This window comes from Vulpes vulpes, chromosome 3, assembly GCF_048418805.1.
Source record: "Vulpes vulpes isolate BD-2025 chromosome 3, VulVul3, whole genome shotgun sequence".
NCBI classification, from domain to species: Eukaryota; Metazoa; Chordata; class Mammalia; order Carnivora; family Canidae; genus Vulpes; species Vulpes vulpes.
The window spans coordinates 94023070-94045864 of NC_132782.1; the positions used below are offsets into that span (position 1 = coordinate 94023070).

At 51.8% G+C, this 22795-nt stretch overlaps 1 protein-coding gene across 11 annotated transcripts in view; it reads right to left on the reverse strand.

The window, feature by feature from the left end:
- Window positions 1-22795, reverse strand: part of IL4R (interleukin 4 receptor) — a 38431-nt gene that overhangs the window by 13141 nt on the left and 2495 nt on the right. Inside the window, exons 2-6 of one of the 11 annotated variants that reach the window (XM_072753619.1) lie at window positions 13848-14048; window positions 4710-4797; window positions 3471-3609; window positions 2385-2536; window positions 655-806 (exon numbers count right to left, since the gene is read on the reverse strand). In XM_072753619.1, the coding sequence (XP_072609720.1) occupies window positions 655-806; window positions 2385-2536; window positions 3471-3609; window positions 4710-4779 (513 nt within the window). In that variant the 5' untranslated portion in view covers window positions 4780-4797; window positions 13848-14048. Of the gene's footprint in view, window positions 1-654; window positions 807-2384; window positions 2537-3470; window positions 3610-4709; window positions 4801-10718; window positions 11076-13847; window positions 14049-22795 lie in introns of those variants that run through there. The other 10 variants (XM_072753618.1, XM_026011056.2, XM_026011055.2 and 7 more) reach the window with 10 other exon arrangements.

The following is a 22795-nucleotide window of genomic DNA, read 5'->3' on the forward strand; positions in this document are numbered from 1 at the left end:
CTCCTGGCAGCAGGAGCCAGGCCAGCCCGGGTCCCCAGATACAGGGCGTGCCTCGGAGGAGGCCCTGGGTGAGTCTGACATAGCGAGTTCTAGACCAAGGTGTGGGAGGGCAAGGCCGACGGGGCTTTCCAAGGCCTAGTGGCGCTCAGGAGAAAAGGAGAACAATGTTTCAGACACACAATGAGTGCCTGGCAGGGGAACCTGTCTGGGTCACGCACGTGGCACTCTCACTAGCCAGTGGAGTGGGTACTCTCGTTATCCCCATATTACAGATGAGACAACTGAGGTACAAGGGGGTTACATGACACGGCCACGGTCACACAGCTGACGGGTGGAAGCAGGTATGAGAACCCAGCTCTGTGGGATGCCGGGGCCCTGGGGGTTCAGATGCTCTCCCTCCCCTGGGAATGTGTGAGGGAGAAACAGAGGTGGCAGGAAATAAACTCCACCCCCACCTGAAAGTAAAACAGAAGGGAGCCAAGCCAGCCACTGTGGACAGCCAGCCCCTGCTAGCATTTACTGGAGAGTCTACTGTCCATCAGTTCTCCCTTTCTAAAACCTGTCAATGCCCTGCACTCCTCACTGTGATGGAAAAGTCTCCTCCTGCCTGAGTCCCAGGAGTTGGTAGAGAAACCACCCAGTGCACACACTCACGTCCTCGGGGTCGTTGTCATTCGAAACGTTGACCATGTAGGTGAGCTCAGAGTGCAGGTGATTCTCAGTAGGGTACGGGTTTGTCCACATCAGCAGCCACGTGTGGGAGATGTTGGGGTGAACTGTGAGGTTGCCGGGGGTCCTGGGCTTCACTGTGGAGAAGTGGTGCCCAGTGAGGCGCTTGTCCGGGTGTGGAGAGGGACAGCCCACGGGACACAGGTCACTTAGTAGGTTGACTGTGGGAATGCCTGGGTGGCTCAGTCAGTGAACCCCCCGACTCTCAATTTCAGCTCAGGTCAGGATCTCAGGGTCAGAGTATGCAGCTCCATGCTCAGTGAGGAGTCTGCTTGCGATTCTCGACGGTAGTTCCCCTTCTGTTCCTCTCCCCTGCTCTCTCTTTCTCAAGTAATTAAATAAATCTCTAGATTTTTAGTCAACCATGCTGCTGTAGCACATTTATGGGATCCCATGTGGATTTAGTCTCAATAGAGAATGACCATTATAATACTGACTACAGTGTTGCTAAAATTCTACCTAGCAATCGTGGTTATTAACCAGCTTTCTACAGTGAATGCAAAACATAAGCCAAAGGAACCCAAAATTTGCCTTTTTCACCTTTGTCCTTCACACTTTTGGCCACATCTATGTACTATGTTATTACCATTTTTATTTTGATTCATGTGTTTTCTTAAATGTAGTCTTTTTTAAGCAATCCTGTCCAGAAGATCACAGGTATGTAATATATATTAAAATCAATGCAGGGGATCCCTGGGTGGCTCAGCAGTTAAGAACCTGCCTTCAGCCCAGGGTGTGATCCTGGAGACCCAGGATCAAGTCCCACGTCAGGCTCCCCACATGGAGCCTGCTTCTCCCTCTGCCTGTGGCTCTGTCTCTCTCTCTCATGAATAAATAAAATCTTTTTTAAAAGATAAAAAATAATAAAAAATTAAATCAATGCACACATGCAGAAATTATTTTAATTCATGGGTTCATTCACGGGTCCATTTAAACAACCCACTGGAAAAAAAAATAAAAATAAACAACCCACTGACTATGGACGGTACAAATGGGCCCTTCGAGAACTGCTGAGGCCATGAGCTCCACGGATAGTCATGAGAATACTCCTCTGCAGCTTAGTAGCTGTGTGACCTTAGGCAGGTTACTTGCCTTCTCTGTACTATATTCAATTGCAAAATGGGGATAACTCTCTTCTGAGAAATGAGGCTCAGAGAGGTAACGTGACTTGCCCAAGGTCACAGAGCAATAAATGGTGTTTTAAACTCCTGTCACTACAGCGCAGCAGAATCATGGTGAGTTGGACTCTGGCTACCAGGATCACGTCAGCCTTCCATGGCCCAGACTGTCTGAAGGAGCGGCAGCTGACCAGGCGACAGAGGGTGGAAGGACAGGTCCCAGCTCTGTTTTTGATCTGGAGCAAGCATGCCTTCTGATAAGCATGCCTCATCTCAAGACTCCAGTCTGGGCACTTGAATTCAGGTGGTTGAACTATCAAAGCTGAAGGGGACCTGATGTGCTAGGGAGCCCAGCCCCATTTTAGAGATGGGAGGACTGAGGCTAGGAAAGGAACAAAAATCTCATCATGTCTGGGACTATGCAGGAGATTGCTTGCAGCTCACTCCCCCAACTGGAGCCTGCCTCCCCTGCCCCAGAGCCGAGCTGGGGTTCGGGAACCGCACCCCCGCACCCCTGACCTACCCTGCCCCACTCACCATGCTTGCTGGGCTGGAAAGAGCCACTCCATAGCAGCTGCTGCCCAGCCCACAGGTCCAGCTGATAGACATCCGCTTCCACCGCGTCATCTATCGGCATGCTGCACACGCACACTGAGTCTTCTCGGTTCTCAGGGACACACGTGTGGTTTCTGCAGACAAGGGTGGTGCGTCAGATTGCCACGTTCAGGCTGGCTGGGACCCCTGGGTGTCCCTGGAATATGCCTCAGGGAACGCATGCTCTTCCAGCTTCCCAACTGCCCTGCCTGCAGGACCAGATTTGGGCGCTGGGGTGTAGAGAGGACAACAGACCAACACTGCTTTCCTTGCTGGCCACAGCCACTTGCCACACACCCCCCAGACTTTTACACGACCCTGGCCATGGTCTTGGTCCCGGAACTTGGCTCACTTCTGAAAGCCAGTGAAAGGGAAGAAACAAAGGCACCAAAGAATTTGTAACAATGTGTGTGTGTGTGTGTCCCAGTGTACCTCCGGGTAGCATGGTTTATCCCAGCGCACAGTGGACTGTGGCACGCTGCCCCATGTCTCATGGGGTCAGTGAACCTTTTCTGCAATGGGCCAGAGGGTAAATATTTGGGGCTTTGGGAGCCATACTGTTTGCGTCCCAACTACTCACCTCTGCTGCTGTAGCACAAAAGCAGCCACAGACAATACAGAAACGAGGGGGCATGGTCGTGTGCCAATAAAACTTCATTTACAAAAGCAGGTGGTGGGCCAGATGTGGGCCTCAGGCCAGAGTTTGCAGATCTCTGGTCTAGGCCAGTGTATCACGTTTCAAAGCACAGCTGGTCTAGCTTAATACATCGTGGAAGGCCTCTGTCACTATACCTAGATTCTGGTGTGCCCCATGTGCCAGTGTGCCCTTGTAACTGCGTGCCCAATCACGTCCTGAGCACCACCTGGAAGCATTCTCCAGGTGCTCTGGACTATCCCAGTGACCCACCTGGAACAACATACCCAAGGTTCCATGGTCCACCACACATCACAGTGAATCTAGCACTAACACACTATCCCCAATCGTCCAGGCACAGCTTCCCCCAAGTCCCAGCTCCACCCCAAACTTACTCAGACCCCATAAAGTCCAGCTGGTAGGACAGGCGGAGCTCGGCACTGCAGTTGGTGGGACAGTCCATCTTCCACTGACAGACAGAGGTGCTGATGTAGTCGGAGAAGCAGCTGGGCTCGTGCAGGACCTTTACACTCCCTGGGGAGACACAGGAGCGCTCTGAGCAGCCAGAGGCAGACAAGCAAGGGGTCACGCACCAGTGGGAGGAGTCGGAAACCAGCCTGGATGGGACCGAGGAGCCCATCACAAAGGAGACCACAGTCCCAGGCGCTGTTGTGTGCCAGTCTTCATGGAGCTGGGGGCAGGATGGGGCTCTGGAGGTTCCCCACTGGCATGGGGCAGATTCCTGAAGCCACAGAACACCCCCAGGCGGCAGGGTCTACCTTTACCTTATGGAAACTCCACTACTTGCCCTTGGCCAAATTAAAGGAAGTGTCTCATCTAAGGAATTTCTAGTCTGTTCCACCACCACAGGCATCGGCCCCAGAGCCGTGTGAGCAGGCGGAGGAGGGGCTGTTAGCCATTTGCCTGCTCCTCGATCCCATCTATCTTCCACCCCTCTCTGCACTCAGGAGGTTGACCCCCAAGGTATTGCCACCCAGGTGCCCTTGACCTCTGGCTGCCGGCTGGGTTTGGCCCAGCCAATATCAAGGGCAGGATGAAAGGTCGGGGTATTTCGTCCAGCCGGTCAGTGGCAGAGCTGTGCGTGAAGCTGGCAGGATGTGCAGTGGGTCTGCTACGTCATGTGAGAGCCCTCGCTCTGGCTCTCTGACTGCCCAGCCCTGCACACAGGCAGGTGCCTTCCTGCTCTGGTGCCCAGCACCAGCCCTGCCGCAGCCGGCGCCAGTAGGCATTTGTCTGCTGGATGAAGGACTGACCATATTAGGCAGTGACTCAGAATCCTAATAAACATCTCAAACTCCCCTCTTGTCCAAAACTCACTTCTTCTGATACCCCCTCCCCCAAATCCATGCCCCCTACTGTTCTGCACTTTTTTCTTTTTTCCTTTTGTTCTGCGCTTTTTCTAACACTTTCTAACCTCTTTACGATTTATTTATAATTACAACCATTTGTCATTAGCTGTCTTCTCCCACTAGAGTGTAACCTCCTTGGGGCCTGGAATCTTTGTTTTGTTCACTGATTATCCTAGGAGCTGCGCATCTAAATGGCCAATAAACACTTGCTGAATGAGTGACCGAATGAATGAATGAATGAATGAATGGGAGGTGGTGACTTACCAGAGCTGGCCACCCACACCAGGACCAGGCAGCTCACAGGGAATGTGAGCCCAGAGCAAAGCCGCCCCATTGGGAGATCCTAGGACACCTGCTGAGAGAAAGTGAGCCAGGTTAGTGCCAACAATGAGCCCTCTGTATTCACCAGAGCTCTAGCTATATCTGTCTATTGATCAATCAATCTATGTATCTCTATAATCATGAAACATAACACAGATGCACAAAGCCCAGAAAGAGAGCCACAGAATGCCTGTCCCGAGAGACACTTCTTGAAAAAAAAAAAACCTCCATGACCTGCTAAATTTAAGCAACTCCTTGGACTTTTGGAAGTTCATAATGCACTTTTGCATGTAAAGGCTCTGATGAGTCCAATTTATTTTTCTTCATTTAACCCAACACTTACCAATTAATTTCCCTACTCAATCTTCATTTGTGTGTGGGGGGGGGGTTAAAACCTTAACTGAACCCCTAAACGATTTACAAGTCCTTGAAATATACTTTGGGGATGTTAATCTGTTGAGCCTTATAGAGCTCGTCAAATAAATAGTGGTGTATTCATGCAGTAAAAATGATGCTGTTGAGTGTGTTAGACTTACATCAAAGGCCCCAATTCTTCACACCCCTCCCGGATCTATGTAACCTGTCTATGCCCCCACCACTGCCACTACCACCACCACTCTGGGCAAGGCTTTTTCCCCTGTCCTTGGATTATGGGCTCAACCATGTGACCAGCTCTGGCCAGCAGAATATTAGCAAAAGGGATGCACTGCAGAAGCCTGCTTTTGCACAACCACCGCCTTGAGAACATGCCCGTGCTAGCCTGCTGGGGGGTGGTGACATGTAACAGTCCTGCAGGGCCATTCCGCATTAGGCAACAGGCAGCCACCTCCAAGTCATGTGCCTGAGTTCTGCAGCTCAACAGAGCTGTGTAGCTGACCCGAGGCTGACCACGGGTGCGAGCTCAGCCAGGCCCAGCTAGGCTGCCCCCCACCCAACCTGAGCTAAATATATGTCTCTTGCTATATGTTCCTGGGGTTTTGTGCTTCACTGCCATTCCCCTCGGGTCATCACCCCACCACTCTGACTTCTAACCCCATAGGTGACCTCTGTGTTTTGTGTTACATGTAAATGGAATTGTGCACTGCCCCTACAATGTTAATGGCATTCCGTAATACATGGGGAATAAAAATCAGAAAGTACAGACAGCCAAAAAGAAATCAGTTCAAATCCCCCAAAATCACAAGGCCTAGCAATAACCCCTGTACACATTCATATCAATTCTTTCAGGTTTGTCTATACAAATAGGGAGATCAATACGAATTTTATTTACCAAAATAGCAGCACCCTCTGCCTATTAAAACTTAAATTTTAACACTTAATATACCATTAAATATCATTCCATACCACTGTAGATCCAAAGCGTCAAATTACTAATATCCCTCTGTGTCCATCATCGGATTTTTAGCCTTTATTTATTATTGTTATTGCTTTGTTATTGTACGCAGCGTCTCGTATGTGCCCATCCTTGGAGAACCATTGGCTCACATTTCTCTGTTCCTTGCCCTAAGCAATTTCTTTCTTTTTTTTTTTTTTAAGATCTATTTATTTATTTTGGGGGGTGCGCAGAGGGAGAGGGAGAAAAGCAGACTTCCCGCTGAGTGCAGAGCCCCACACCAGGCTCTATCTCACAACCTGCTCTGAGCTGAAATCAAGAGTCGACACTCAACCAACTGAGCCACCCAGGTGCCCCTTCTTTTTTTCTTTCTTTCTTTTTTTTTAAGGTATGTTATTGATCTTTTCTCATATTACAAAAGCCACATTTGATAGCTGTGGAAAATTTAGATAAGAGAGACACGCAAATAAGCAAAAAGAATGCCTAATAATTCCATCACCTGGGAAAACACCACTGGTGACTTTTTTGCATCTGTTTGTAGTCTTTTCTGTGCAAATATAGTTTGACAGAATGGGCTGGTACAAGGTCTTCTGCTTCAGAACATGTTTATTTCTATGCCACGAAATACCTCTCAACACCCCTACTGGTAATGGCTGTGTGTCAAGGTTTCCTGAAATTTATTTATTTTTATTTTATTTTTTTGGTTTCCTGAAATTTAAACACTTGCTCTTGTCACTTAATCGTTGTGAGCCCCGAGCAAACTGGTCTGTGCCTCAGTTTCTGACTCTGTAAAGCGAATATAATAACGGCCCCCATCCGACTGGGGTCCTGGGACACACAGAGTCCTCAAACAGGGACTATGACACACTCACGGTCCAAGTAGTCACCGGTCACTTTTATTAAGGAAAATGCTCAGAACTGGAATCCCACTGGGTCAAGGAGTGTGTACGTCTCAACACCCCAGTGCATAATACCAAATGCCCTCTGAAAAGCAATGCACTGAGGTACGTTCCTGGCAATACTGAGAGCACCTGCTCTCTCCATCCCCGCGTGGGTCTCTATCTCGGCTTCCAGGCTTCCTTCTGCTGCTTGGTATCCCCCTGCTGCGAAGGCAGCCCCCTATCTTGGACAGCGTTGGCTTCCTTATCTGCAGCGTGGAAATGATAGTGAGCTCGGTCTCTCAGGTGTACTGCAAAAAAGGAAGTCAGCTGCGGAACTCCAGCACTCTGCACAGCGTCTGGAGCACAGAAAGGGCTTTCTGCCCCTGTTGGAAGCTCTTGGGGCGACTTTGTTCCACTTGCAAGACCTCCCCCAGGTGGACCCCGCCCCCCTCTCCACCTGGCCCCAGCACCTGCGCATCTCCACTTCCTGCTGCCCTGAACACACCAAACCCACTCCCACCTCCATACCTTTCTTGGTGCTGTCCTTCTCAATCTCTTTGTCTCTCCTTTATTCATTTGCCCACAACAAGTAAATTACCCCATAATACTCTGGCATATCTTACAGAACACAAGGACATTCATTCTCCTACACCGGAGAATGTTCATTGCCACAATGCAACCATCAAAATCAGAAAATCAACACAGAAGCCTTCCTGCCATCGGATCACAGCCCCCAGTTCCACCTTGCCAACTGCCTCCACAATGCTCTTTGTAAGTAAGTCCAGGACCTGGTCTAGGGTCATGCATTACACCTGATTGTCGTGCCATCCCCACATCCAGGTCTCGGCTGCTAGCACCGTTCCACGCTGAATGGAAGCAGGACTCCTTGAAGAAATGGCTGATCCCACAATCAGGGAAAGTACATGGCATCCTCGTGTCAGAAAGTAAGGACGTGCTCCGAGGACAGGGGGGGTCTTGTCCAAAAAGACGCAGGAGTTAACTCTGCCCACTGGCTCAAAAGGGCACAGCTGGAGCATCACAATAAATACATAGTGACCGACTGTACCCCTTGGAGTTACAGGGGCCCAGGGGCCTGTCCTGCTTTAGGTTGATGAGTGGGGGAGGGGCAGTTCTATGTCACCATGGCAACCTCTAAGCATCTGCCCATAAAACTGGTATTAATGAATGAGTCAAAATGCCTAACTTTACAATGTTCGGGACACCTGGGTGGCTCAGTGTTTGAGCGTCTGCCTTCAGCTCAGGGCGTGATCCTGGGGTCCCGGGATCGAGTCCCATGTCAGGCTCCCTGCATGGAGCCTGCCTCTCCCTCTGCCTGTGTCTCTGCCTCTCTCTGTGTCTCTCATGAATAAACAAATAAAATCTTTTATAAAAACTTACAATGTCCTATGCCTCGTATATACTTTATATACATATATATAATTGTATATAACTTTATGTACAGAAATCCAGCAGGCACCACCTTCACCAAGTGGGCAAAGTTAACATCACCAGGAATGGGACGAATCAAGGTCATGTGCCTTCTGAATCTATGCCCTGAGAACACAGCATTGCTTCTGTGGCGTTCCTGCTCTGTTCACTGCCGAGTTCACTGCCCAGCTCCTAGTACCTGCAGTAGTGCCTGGCACGGAGCAGCTGCTCAGTTAATGTCTGTGGAATAAAGTCATTTTGGACATGATGTGGGACCTCTGATGGGCTCAGCACGGGGCTGGAAACTCTCCCCAAAGCCCCAACTGGCTTCCCTTGAAGAGTCACAGTGAAGAGCTAGGAAGGAGGGGAGGGAGTGTGGTGGTGAACTCACGACGCCAGTGCCCTCTACAAAGTCCCGGTAATTTTTCTTCTGATAAGCTCACACATGCCTGCAGCATCCTGCAGCAGAAATGGCAGAGGTGTCACTTTAGCCTTGACTTTGAATAAAGAGAAAGAGAGAGGACAAGGTCACACAGCAGAAGGGCTGTTATGATAAAGTCAAGCCATCCTATCAGGGGAGACTAAAACATCAGACCTGGGGCAGTCAGGGTGGCTATCTTTGATCTGTTGCAGAGGACACATCCAAATATGTGCATGTGTATGCTCATCACCGCGTGCACGCGCACACACACACACACACACACACACCAGCTGGCTTCACGGACAAGGAGGTGGGGCATTCAGGGGCAGTCATAGTCCACAACGTGCAGCAACAGAAGAGCCTCCCTGAATATCATAGGAATGGAGGAGTTAAAAAGAGTAATTACCAAGAGCTTGGGTCAAGCCTATAGCAAGAGAAAATGATTTCAAGTTCACACTCTCAATCATGGGATTCCTGACCCACTGGAGTTGGCAGGCAACCCCTGACTGTACTGCCAACCCAAACAGCGATGCTCTGCATAGATTCTCTCTCTGACAGGCTGCAGTCCAGGGTCTGTTTGCACTCCTCCATGGACGGACGCTCATCTCCAGGTCACAGCTGAACAGAACTGATGACTAGAAAGTTTCCTCAGGCCGAGCCAAAGATTTATATAAACAAAATCCTGCCTGTCAAGTACTTACACTGTGCTTGGCAGTTAGCTAAGTGCATGAGGCACATTACCTTATTGAATGGGCCCGAGAACCCTGCAGGATGGGCTGCTATTCCCACCTTCCACCCGGGGGCATCGAGGCCAAGAGGTCAAATAACTTGCCCGTCAGGTACCACAGCTGGCCAGAGGGGAGAGCTAGAGTCAGAACCCAGGACTGTTGGCTTCGGAGCCCAAAGAGCATTCCAAAGTACCAGTGCCTTCACCTTCTCCTAGAACTACAGAATGGATCCAAGTAGGTGAATGAAATAAGCCAGGAGGAGGTGGCCCTCCTGCTTGTTAACTTCAAACATCAGCTGCCCCAGCACAGGACCAGGAACTGCAGAAAAGACCTATGGCTTTTGCTGTCTACAAACTCCCCATAAGCCAGAGGTGAAGCAGCAGCTTAAAAAAAAAAAAAGCCAGTGAAAGTCATATTAACAGAGATACAAGAGCCAGGACAAGGGAGGTGACAGTGCCCAATCACACCTGTGTATCCCATTGGAAGAAACCCTGCTGATCTGAATGAAGCTTGTCTAGAGGATGATAACCAACACAGAGAGGGCCTGAAAATCCCAGAGGGCCTAGAAAGGCTTTACCAAAAGGCTCTGCCCCTCTAAACCCTACAAGCTCATCATTCACTTAACGAACGTAGGATATTCACCGCATGCCAAGTCTCTTCTAAATACTGCGCTTGTATTAACTCATTCAATACTCAAGAGAGCACTATGAAGTAAGTCCTATTCCCCCATTTTCAGATGAGGCAACCAAGGCACAGAACGGTTAAGTGATTTGCCTGATGTTGCCAAGCTGTGGCCGTTGTGAGATTTGAATGGGGGCAGTCTGGCTCCGGGGCCTCAGCTCTTAAACGCTATCTCTCTGTCTAGAAGCCACAGTCCTTAATGTTTTGGAGATCACTGAGCTGTCTGAAATCTGATGCAAGCTCCAAATCTTCCTTCTAGGAAGTGCACACGTTACATTGTGCATTCCAATTTAGGGGTTCATAGATCCCCCCACAGCTGAAGTAAGGACTCCAGGTCAAAGGCTTCCTTTCTAGGCAAGGAGCAGTTTTTAAGGGTTTGAACAGTGACAAAATTTCCCAAGAACCCAGTCTGAGGCTCTCAGAATGATGGGGTGGGGCGGAGAGGGGGGGAAGTTAGTAGACATTGCAGACATGACTCACTTCATTTCTTCTCCACACTGCAGGCAAAGTCATTGTTACATCGGAACAGCTTGCTCACGCCCTGCGTCGGCCTCTGGCTCCTGAAGGGTGTCTTCACCCAGGGGAACAGACAGATGCCTGGAGCTCACCAGAGGAGCATCTCCGACTCAGAATAAAATCCAAGCCCGAGAGTGAAAACAGCCAATCCACAAGGGCGCACCCTGCGTGATTCCATTTATGTAACATTCTTGAAATGGCAAAATTATAGAAATGGAGAACAGATTCATGGTTGGCGGGTAGGAAGGCAGGTCCGTGTGGCTATAAAAGGGCAACAGAGGGATCCTGGTATAGTGGTTGCTGTGCTGGAGACACAAACCCGAGCACGTGACAGAGCTGCACAGAACCAAATACGCACGCGTGCTCACCCGCATGCACAAAGATGCGTGAAGGCACACAAGTAAGACGGGTGCACGCTGAGCAAGCTCAGTGGGTAACATCAATACCCTGGCTGTGCTATTGTACGGCAGTTTTGCAAGACGGTACTCTTGGGGGAACCTGACTGTATATTATTTCTTAAAACTGCATGTGGAGTGTACAACGATCTTAAAAAGTGTAAGACAATGCAAAACTTGGGCAGCCCGGGTGGCTCAGCGGTTTAGCGCTGCCTTCAGCCCAGGGCCTGATCCTGGAGACCCAGGATGGAGTCCCATGTCGGGCTCCCTGCATGGAGCCTGCTTCTCCCTCTACCTGTGTCTCTGCCTCTCTCTCTCTCTCTCTCTGTGTGTCTCATGAATAAATAAATAAAATCTTAAAAAAAAAAAAAAAAAAGAAAGAAAATGCAAGCCCCCTGATGATCTGGCTGTTAACCTGTCTACTATTCCCTCCTACCTCCTCAAGCCTTCGGTCCCACTGGCCTCTGAGCACCTTGACACGCTCAGAGACTTTACACCCAGGAGCCCCCCACTAATGACGGTTCCCCCTGCTGCTGCTTATCACAGCACCCTGTTTACTTCTGTCACATACTTATCACCATCTCCAATCATATCACTGAGGTTACACGTGTGAATGTTTATTTTATTTCAGGATGTAGATGGCAAAGATTGAAAGATCTGACTGCAAAAATGTTTTCAACTTCCCCTGATCAAAATACACCATTAAAGAAGAAGAAGAAGAAGAAGAAGAAGAAGAAGAAGAAGAAGAAGAAGAAGAAAGCAAAGACCAGAGAAAGATAATAATCTACACTGCAAAGGGTTAATGGCCTTCATATATAAAGAGGCCTAACAAGTCAATGAGACAAACAAAACATCCCTTTAAGAAAAATAGACAGGGTATCCCTGGGTGGCTTAGCGGTTTGGTGCCTGCCTTTGGCCTGGGGTGTGGTCCTAGAGTCCTAGGATTGAGTCCTGCATCGGGCTCCCTGCATGGAGTCTGCTTCTCCCTCTGCCTGTGTCTCTGCCTCTCTCTCTCTCTCTCTCTCTCATGAATAAATGAATAAAATCTTAAAAAAAAAAAAAAAGAAAAGAAAAATAGACAAAGGACCTAAGGGATTCACCCAAAATATATTCCATCTTGGCAAAATACAAAACAGCCCCTCTCATTCAGCTGCTAGTTCATGATGTTGGAAGGGTAAAAGATCACCTATAACATTTAAATTATTTGTCTAGGGACACCTGGGTGACTCAGCGGTTGGGCGCCTCCCTTTTGCCCAGGCCATGATCCTGGGGTTCCTAGATTGAGTCCCATGTCAAGCTCCCTGCATGGAGCCTGCTTCTCCCTCTGCCTGTGTCTCTGCCTCTCTCCCTTTGTCTCTCATGAATAAATAAATAAAATATTTTAAAATAAATTTAAAAATAAATAAGTAAATTGTCTATATACATACTGTTTGTCCCCCTGCAATGAGAATGCAAACCCCATGAGGGTAGAGCTCTATGGTCATTGCTTTGTCCCCAGGACCCGAAGAGTGCCTGACATATCCACGGCATACGCTTACATATACGTATTACGTACACGTTAATAGAAACATCTATTAAACGAACTACTGGTTAAAAGTCAAGAATAACAAATTCCAGAATCTACTTCTAAACGGGGCGTACCAAGCTTTTGCTTATGGTTAATTGCTATGCGCACAACCCTGTGGGGCAGAGCAGGTGTCATTAAGACCCTGATTTTCCAGATGAGGCGACTGTGCCACACCGAAGGTACAGAGGTAGGATTTGAACCCAGGCAGCCTCACTGCAGAACCCAACGTGCCCGACCACTTATCCTGCAGCCCCTTGAAATGCGGCCCTTGCCACCCTGGGATGTGATGGCATCGTCCAAAACTGAGGTTGAGACATGGCAAGCGACAAAGCCAAGGTCACGGAGGAAGGAAGCTGCAATCGGTGAAAAGTCTGAGCCAGCGAGAGGTCAGAAGTGCCCGGAGTGGGGAAGCCCTCCTTGCGGGCAGGGAGATGCACTTAACTTACTCTTTTTATTTGGGAGGACGTGAGTGGCACGTCTTGAAAGGCCAGAGGCCAGCAGCAGCCGGGAAGTGACCGCACAGGCTCCTCCTGAGCCTAAAGGGGCACAAGGCCTCCTGCTCCCCGCTCCTCTTCCCTCTTGACCACAGACTGGCTTGAAGGGGGGGGCTGGACGGGCAGACAGGATGCAGCCAGACCCATGACAAGCGCCCGTGAAGAGGAAGCCCGTGACAGTGGGGGGCTGCGGCAGCCTCCCCAGGGGAGCTTCTGGCCCCTGAAACTCCAGTCTAAAGCCGGCCTGGAGCTTCCTGTGTCCTCCAGGACAGCTGGGCCGCCCTGGCGGGAGGCCAGGCACACACTTCTCCTCCGAGCAGCAGCCTTCCCAGAACTGCTGCCTGGCTGGGGTTCCCAGAAGCGGCAGCCGCATCAGCAGCCCCACCCAGCTGGCGAGGCAGGCCAGGCCCGGGCCCCAGAATGGCCTGGCCCAGCGAGGGGAGGGCCCACTCCCACGGGGGGCGAGGATCAGCAGCCTCGGCTGGCAGAGCCCAGCAGGCTGCCCGTGGACCTACTGTGTGCTCTTGCTCCTCCCACGTGTGTCCCTGTTGTGTTTCCTGACCCCCCAAATATGTACCAGCTACTACAGACGCGGAAAAAGCCATCCATTCATTCATTAATTCACTCACTCACTCACTCATTTCTTCCTTCTCCCCTTTGACAAATACTTCAAAAGAGAAGTTCCTGGAGGTTCGTGAGCATAGATGTGACCCAATGAGACTTTTCCAACCATCCCTCTGGCTGCATGGTCTGAAAGGCCTGTGGGGTCAAGGGCAGAAGCAGTGGTCCAGGCAGCAGGTGCCAGGATGGATCAGCAAGAGCGGGCTGCATTCCAGATCTGCTGAAGATAGAGACAACAGGATTTGCTGACAGAATGGACTTTGGGAAGAGGATGGATCGGGGTGGAGAATGATGATGCTCTGGGAAGCAGCATCAGGAAAGGTAAGAGGCTGTTTGGAGGCAGCCATCGGGGAAGATCCACGCTGCCCCTGGAGGGTCAGTGGTCCCCAGAGGGTCTGGGGTCCCTGGAGGGATGAACGAGAACCCCCCAGGAGAGTGTGGCTCTGTGGGCTCCGTGAGGACAGGCCACGTCCCATCCTCTGAAAGCAGAATGCTAAGCCCAGGGTCCAGCACAGAGCCCCCCACCCCCTCAATAAACAACCCCGTGTCTTCTTATTCATTCTTATTTCTACACGTATGCAGGGCTCCCTTAATACCAGGCAGTGTCCTAGATGCCTGGAGTCCTCCCTGTGAGAGGACTACAACGACGAGCCCATATTTGATCCTGCTGAGTCTTGGGGAAGGCAAGGCAGGGGGAAGGGATGAACAAGGAGTGAGTGAACACCAGGGAGGACGGAGGGCACGGCCCGTCTCCCACCCCACAAGCCAGGCCCTTGGCGGCGGCGATGGACAGAGGGCACAGCACGGGATTTCAGACTCCGACCATCCCCGGGGCAACAGGGAGCCACGGAAGAGGAGGAGTCACGCAGGAGAGGAGCTGCTGCCCCTGCCAGAAAGTCCACTCCAACTCGTGTGTGGACACGGGCTGTGGGTTCGAGACCCGGGCGGCCGGGTGAGGAGGGCAGGCGCCGGGGGCAGGGGGGCGGACTCAGCCCTGCGTGGGAGGGAGGGGTGCTGGACTTGCCGACGCTGGCGGTGGGGGCCCGGGAGGGGAGGGGGGCCGGGGCCAGGCAGTGGGTGCGTGGGGGTGCCAGGAAGATCCCACGCCCCACCGTGCTGTGCACATGTGTTCTCCTGGCCTGGAGCTCAGAAAGCAGGCTCGGGCCACACACAGGCCACAAGGTCACCGGCGCAGAGGGGGAGCCTTGTCTGAGAGGGCCAAGGGGGCGCTGGAGACTCTGACCACAGACCTCCTTCGCGGGTCACGGCTAGGCCAGACCCCCTGGAGGGGGCACGGTCTCGGGGACAGGCTGGCCACTTCACGGCAGTGCGGACACTCATGTTGGCAGTATCTGCACTGAGTCCCAGCTGCCAAAGGGAACCCTGCAGGGGGTGCTGGGGGCCCCCACTGAGGAGCCTGGAAGCCATGCGTCTCCTCAGAAGGTCCTGGAGGCCCCGGGGGAGGAGGCCCGCGTCCAGACACAGTGTGGTTGGGAGCAGCAGCTGATCCCTGTCACTTGCAAGCCCATTTCTCTGTTCGGCACTTAGGCCTTGTGGTTTACCACATGCACACGTGTCCTGTGCATTGTCCAAGGGCCCCCCGGACGCCAGCTCCCACAAGGCCGGAGGCTGTGTCCACTCCATCCGCCGCTGGGGCCCCGGGCCCTAGTACAGTGCTCAGCACACAGCGGAGGGGCCGGGGTATGTGCTGGAGGCCGGGAGGCCTGGGCAGCCGGCCCTGATGAAAGCGGGTCACAGCCCCCCAAGTTAGAATTACCCACCCCCTCAGCTGGATAAACACTGACCAATTCCAGCTCAGAATCTCCTTAGATGGTGGCCACCCGGGGGGAAGAGGGGGAAGGGACTGCCCGCAGAGAGCTGGTAATTGGGGCATTACCGCGATTATGGGATCTGGCCCCAGGACACTGATTTGATTTTGGCTGTCTTAAGAGACAGGCTTGGCTCTCCGCGGCCCTGCTTCCTGAGGCCCTCCAAAGTCACCACCAATGCCCCTGCGGGTCCCCAGTTCCTCCAGCCATTAGAGACCATGCTCTGGGCTCTTCTGCCCCTGGGTTCCAGCCCCACCTCCCAGACTAGACTGGTCCTCCCGGACTCGACTCTGCACTTTAACTCCACCAACTCGCTTAGCCCTGCTAGCAACCCGAGGAACACGGCAGGTGCAGTAGCACCCCCACTGCAGACGCAGGGGGTCAGGAACCTGCCCCAGGACGTGTGGCTAGGAAGCGGTGGGTCTGGATCGGAACCCGGGCCTTCCAGAGCTGGAGTCCGCGGCCCAGAGCCTGGCATGAGGAAGCAGCCACAAGCTCGTTCCTTCCATACACGTCTGTTCCTCCTGGCAAGCCCCGTGTAGGAGAGGTAGTCAAACACTACTCAACCCTGCAGAGAGGGAAACTGAGGCATTCAGAAATCACCCAAGGTGACCAGGCAGGAAGTGACTGAGCTAGAACTTGGCTTCTGGCCTTGCCTGCCCAGCCCTCATGGGTTAGCTTGTCTCAACACTGACCAGGACTTTGGCCCTGGGGCCAACCCAAAGCTGATAGCATGTCACCACAGGGAAGAGCTAGCTCCCTGTTCACCTTCTGTCTGCAGATGGGCATTTGGGGAAGGGGTCTCTGCCTGGAGCTCTTCCTGCTGTCTGCCCACCCCCCTCCCATATCATCCCTGGCGTGGTCAGGGACACCCAGACGTGTGGGGCCACTCATGTGGGCAGGGACCCCGGAGCACCCGAGACACACAAGCATAACTCTGGGCCCTGGCTGTTCGACAGGCCTTGGGTAAGCTGGGGGTCCTCTCAGGGCCTCCGTCTCTTCATCTGTGAAGTGAGGGCAGAACTACTTTTCTCACAGGTGGTGCAGGAGACAAGGAGACCATGGCGGGGCAGAGGAGGCCCTGGGGCAGCGTGGGTGGAGCGGGTGGCACAAGCGTATCTTCAAGCACCAAGAAAATGTTCTGAGACTCTGAGTACATGACAGCCATGGTCAGTCTCAGGGGCGCACACCAGAGGAAGGAAGCTGGGCTCCCAAGGGCAAAACTGACTCCATTTCTGTGAAGTTCCAAAGGAGACAAACCAAACTTGGAGTCAGAAGTAAGGGAAGTGCCCCTGGTTTGGGGGGCAGGCAGGAGGGAAGCTTCTGGGGGGCTGGCCAAGCTCTGTTGCTAGGCTGGGTTCTGCACGCATGTACACACTGCGGGAAAATGCACAAAGCTGTGCACCTGTCTGCACAGAAGCCACGCTAAGGAGGAAAGGGAGAAAGACTGAAAAGATGCAGAGAGGCTGCCATTGGGCTCAAGGCTGCTAGGGTCCCCAAAGACCCTGCAGTCCACTGCAGACAGCACTTCCGGCCACGCTCTGCCTTTCCTGGGGCCGCTGACCCTCTGTTTAGCAGTGTCTGCACTCACTGCTCACAGCCACCCTCCCCCCCAGAGTCAACTCAAGCATCTAAGGGAACTTAGACTCATGACAATGACAGACCCTTGACACATGACAATGAGGTGCACATAGGCCAGTCCAAAGGCCAGGCGCCACTCTGCTTCAGCTGCTTTTTGCCACTTCAGCAAAAGCCTGGGCATTGCTAGGTCTCTTGACGGTTCAAAAAGCAGCTAGAAATCCAGGTTTCTATGCTTATTTTCCTGACTTTTAACATCTGGAAAACAGTTCCAGTTTGTGGTCCCTCTTCAGGTTTTTTTCTGTTGTTGTTGTTGTTGTTGTTTTAAACGATTTTATTTATTTATTCATAAAAGGCGCAGAGAGAGAGAGAGGCAGAGACACAGGCAGAAAGAGAAGCAGGCTCCTTGCGGGGGTCTGATGCGGGACTCGATCCCAGGACTTCAAAATCACACCTGAGCCGAAGGCAGATGGTTAACCACGGAGCCACCCAGGCGTCCTTGTGGTCCCTCTTTGGCTTCCAACCACCAGCTGATGTGCTCCAGGGTGGGTGGGCATCCTGAGATGCCACCAATGAGGCGCGAGGAGCAACAGGTGAGACCCCGCAGCCTGGGCACAGGCACCCCCAAAGGCAAAAGGCCACCTTGTCAAATGCCCCCTCCCTTCTGTCCCTGTTACCTCTTGCTCATTATGGGGATGCGGTTGCTATGGTGATGAGAAGGGAGTGGGCCTGAAGACCCCCCCTCATCACCTGTTCTTTGTGGCTGAGGAGCATCATGGGGTCACATGAGGAGCCTCAAAATTCTGCAAGTCCCGTGCCTTCCTCCTTCGTAAGGGAGGATGCTCCCCTGCCCACCCTGTGCTCTCCCAGCCCTGCCCACCCGGTCCCCAGGTGCGCCACAGACTGCCCTCTCAATGCCACAGCCCCATGGGACACACCCTGCTCTTTCCTCAGCCCTTCCCCTGCTGCCCCTCTGTCCCAACATCCCTGCCAGTCTCCTGAGTAGGACCTGTGCCTTCTTCCCTCTCCTTTTCCAGCCTGGAAGTTCCTTCAGGCCACAGACCGTGTCCGCCTCATGCACCTGTTTGAACAGAGGAGGCAGCCAACCAGGGGCAGCCACAGTGAAGTCCACCTTCGCCCTCTGGGTGCGGTTCCCCCCTCCCAGGTCTGCCTCGGCTCACGCCCTTCTCACCGCCTAGAATGCCAGCTCACATTCACACCCAGGGACGAGCCTGTGCACAGGGATGGCAGCAGGATCTTTCACAGCCACGATTCCAGTTACTTTCTGGAGAGGAGAGGCAAAGTGAGTCATAGTCCCATTTTATGGATGAAGAAAATAAAGGCCAAATAGGCAAAAGGACCTGCCTCCAGATGGCTGGGCAAATGGGCTGCACAACTGAGACTGAGATGTACGGTTTTTGTTTTTGTTTTTTTCAATTTATGTGGTTGTAAGACTAGGTAGGGTCAAAGAAAAGTTAAGAAAAATGGTCATAAAGGGAACAAGTACAGGAATATGAATAATAAATAAAACGGAATTCAAGGCAACAAAGTATTAAAAGGGAGAAAGGTGGCTGTTTTATGATAAAAGGAGCAATTTGCCAAGAAAGTACAAAAATCATGAACCCTTCTCCTACTCATATATTCTATTTATATTGCACCGAACAAAATGATTTTGAAATTAAAGCAAAAACAACAAGAAGAAAAGGCCAAGGAGACATGAACAGATCCTCTATTAGAGCAGGAGATAAATCAGATAGAGAAAAACACACAAAAACAGAAAATATGAATGATGTCATGATCAAGCTTGATCTAACAGATTTCTAAAACTTTACACCCAACAGAAAATATACATCCTTTCAAATACAGAACAGAAACATACAGAAAAACTGACCAGAGACTCTTACAAGGACCTCGACAAATTCTCCATCATCGATATGACACAAGTCATAAATACTGACCGTAATGCAATAAATTTAGACTCCAACAATACAAAGATTACCTTAAAAAAATCCATACACCCTAAAAAAAATTGAAGTGCGTAACACTCGTCATCAAAATGGAAATTGTATACTATTTTAGCAGTGAACGACATTGTGTAAATAGACCCAAGGAGTGAAGTCAAAGGAGTACTCAAAGAAGAAAAAAATATATATACAGGCACTTAGCCTGAAGCAGATTTATTAGAAAAACTAAGAAAGGCTAAAAACAAGTGTCAGCCTCAAACAAGGAGTCTCAGAATAAAAGAAACTTTGATGGACAGCAATGGAGAAGAGAGATCTGAAGGTTTTAGCTGGCAAGCCCAGTGTGAGCTCCAAGGGGGATGTGGCCACTCAGAAATAAGACTGCAGGTTGTATCAGCAGAGGTATGTGCTCCAAATCCAAGGAGGTGTAGTCTCCCTCCCCTATGACTGGGCCGACTTTGGCGGCGGGGAGTTGGAGAGGAAGAGGCAACAGATTTGACTTTGACCAACTGGATCATGTCCAAAGCCAGACTGAACTCTTTACAATCCCTGGAGTCAGGAAGAATGACGGCAAGAAGTATGACTATGTATTCCGCGTTAGAGAAATGTCGGGCTCAGGTTGGAGGGGGCCTGTTACTACTTCCACGGGGCAGAACCAGAGCCAGGATGGGAATGCTACTGGACAGTTAATTTGGCTAGATCTCAGGAAGAGATCTTCTCCCAAGTTCAGGCCGCCCAGCTGTGAAAATGCAGCTTGTGGAGGGCCTCCGCTCCATCTCCGGAGGCAAGACCGTCAAGAGGCTGCGGCTCCACGGGCTTGGAGGAGGCCTACCCCGTCCAGGGATCTGGTGTCTCTCCTCTCCAGAGAAGTTCCGCTTCCTCTTTTGAAGAGGCAGAGAACACTCTGGCTCCTTCAGGAAAACCTCAGGGCTTCCCCCGTTTGCCCAAATGGCTCTTGGTAACTGCGCTGCTTCATTTCTGACCAACATGCACGGTCCGTTGCGACTCCACTCCTCGAGCTGGAGGCCCCCAGAAGAGCAGCTAAAGGCAGAGGCCCCAGGTCAGCAGCCTCGGGTTTGGATCCACCCTCTGCCTCTTTGGGGTTGTATCTCTCAGATCAGCTCCCACCCTAAGCCTCGGTTTCCTCCTCGGGGAAATCTACCCCCGCATCTACCCCCCTCCCCGCCCCCACCGGCACAGTGCCCGATGGGCAGAGGGCCCTCCACTCATCCTCTTCCGCACCCCCTTGCGCTTTGGTGTGTCCTCACCGCCTGTGGCCGGGAAGGTGCTAGCTGGTTAAAAAAAAAAATCTGTAAAATGATCCATACGATGATTGCACTGTCTGGAACACCACCCTGCCCCACCACATCCCCAGCGTGTGTTCAAACACCGTGCAAAGAACACAGGATCCTGGAGCTGCCAGGTTCACAGCCCCACTCTGCCACCTGTGTGGCCCCGGACAAGTCACTAAAACCATTCTGTGCCTGTTTCTTCGTAAGCTTACTTTACAAGCTGAATGAGCTGCTTCAGGCATCTGGCTTCTGTTTAGGCCCCTGACCTATGTTCCTCCCCGCTCTCTGTCGTGCTCAGGTCCGACCACATCAGCTTCCTTGTAGGTCAGACACACCAAGCTTGTTCGCACCTCAGGGCCTTTGCACCTGCTGTTCCTTCTGCCAGAATCACTCTCCCATTTCCCCAGACATCCACACGTCTTTTTACCTCGGGTCTTAGCTCAAAAGTCACCTCCCTCACTAGACTGTCAGCTCCACGAGGGCTCTTGCATCTGTGTCACTGCTGTGACTTGCATCCCTGTCCCTGACACGTTTGCTGAGTGAGTGCAAGCCTGGTGCTGACACTCAAGACATGTACGTGCCTGTACCTTCTAGGTGCATAATCAGCCCCTTTTTAAACCCGCTGCTCAGAAATACAGTCCTTCCCCTTTAGGAAGCGTTCCACCAAACCCAGGAGGCCAAGCTGTCTTCCCCTCACATGGACCCACTTCCTCCCTCTGTCCCTCTAGCGGGGAGGTGGGCGGGGACTCAGAGGCTAGCCCAGCTGGTGATCCTCTCCTGCTTTAGCCAAGCCCCTGGATCTCTAAAGCAACCTCGAGAATGCGAATGCGATATGGGCCCCTAGGGTGGAAATGAGTCAGTCAGAGCCAAACCTGAAATCTTAGAGGCATGGCCACTTCTTGGAAAGGCAAAGACATGCGTGTTTAGACAGATCTGTGTGCCCAGAGCCAGGGACAAGCAGTGGGCCAGGAAGTGGGGTTGGTGGGGTGGACAAGACCTTCCCTGGGGTTCCCTCCACTGGGCCGGTTCTTCCCCAGGCCCCTGCCCCACATCTTCCTAAATGTCCACCCTCACCCTGCTTTACATTTTCCTCCTGGTCCTGATGGGACACTGCAGGGCCCTGTTGTCTCATGTGAAATCCTGGGGGCCAGGCATGTCTCAGAATTCACAGGAGCTCGTATTATGGAAGGGTCATCTGGTATAAAGTCCCACCCGCCATAACCACCCTACCCCCCTTGGGCCCAGCATTCCCTGGATCGCTCACATTAATTCCTCTGCACCAAGACACACAAGCATTCGTGCCAGGGAGGATAAACAAACACACCAAAGAGCCTCGTGATTAGTTCACCTCAGTCTCGCTTCCAATCGAGTTAGGGAAAAACTTTCGGTTTTTAGAGCTTGCAGATTTCAGAATTAGAAATAAGGGCGGTAGACCTGTCTAGAGTTGTTTGCTTGTGTATCACCTGTCTTCTCAACTAGAATTGAAACTCCAGGGACACCTGGGTGGCTCAGCGGTTGAGCCTCTGCCTTGGGGTCAGGTCGTGATATCCGGAGTCGGAGTCCCGGGATCGAGTCCCTGTATCAGGCTCCCCGCAGGGGGCCTGCTTCTCCCTCTGCCTGTGTTTCTGCCTCTCTCATTCTCTGTGTCTCTCGTGAATAAATAAATAAAATCTTAAAGAAAAAAAAGAAGAAGAAACTCCAGAAGAGCAAAGGCTTTGTCCACTGCTCTAGAAGTAGCTCCTAGAACATACAGGTGCTTGATGAATATTTGAAGAAATGAATGAGCAAGCCAGGTGCTGGGTATGGAGAAGCGATTATCCTAGAAAGAAGAGAAACAGCAATCCCTGAGCCGTGGGCAAGGCACCTACAAAAATTATCTCAGGAACACCCCCCCCCCATTCCCATTTTAGTGGCTTTGGGGGTGGGGTTCAGCAATTTGCTCAAGATCACACAGAGAGGAAATAGCAAGTTCATATTTGAACCCGGGGCCCCTGTCTGCAAGCTTGTGCTCTTCTCTCTGCCTCAGGCTCAGGGAAGCAGAGTGACTTACTGGAAGTCACACCACAGGGACACGGGATGGCCTGGCCACTGCAAGACCCTTCAGGCTCCGCTGGGCTTCCACACTCTTGCAAGGTCAAGTTCATACGAGGGATGGCAAGCCACTGGGCTCTCTTCTAGCCTAGCCAAGGGGATTCTGGCCAAGTGTGACTAGGCATGTCCTGGGTAATGAGGAACGCTCAGAAAGATGCCCCTCTTGCTAACCCGAGCAAACCGGCACAGTGGGAGAGTACACAGGCTGGGAAG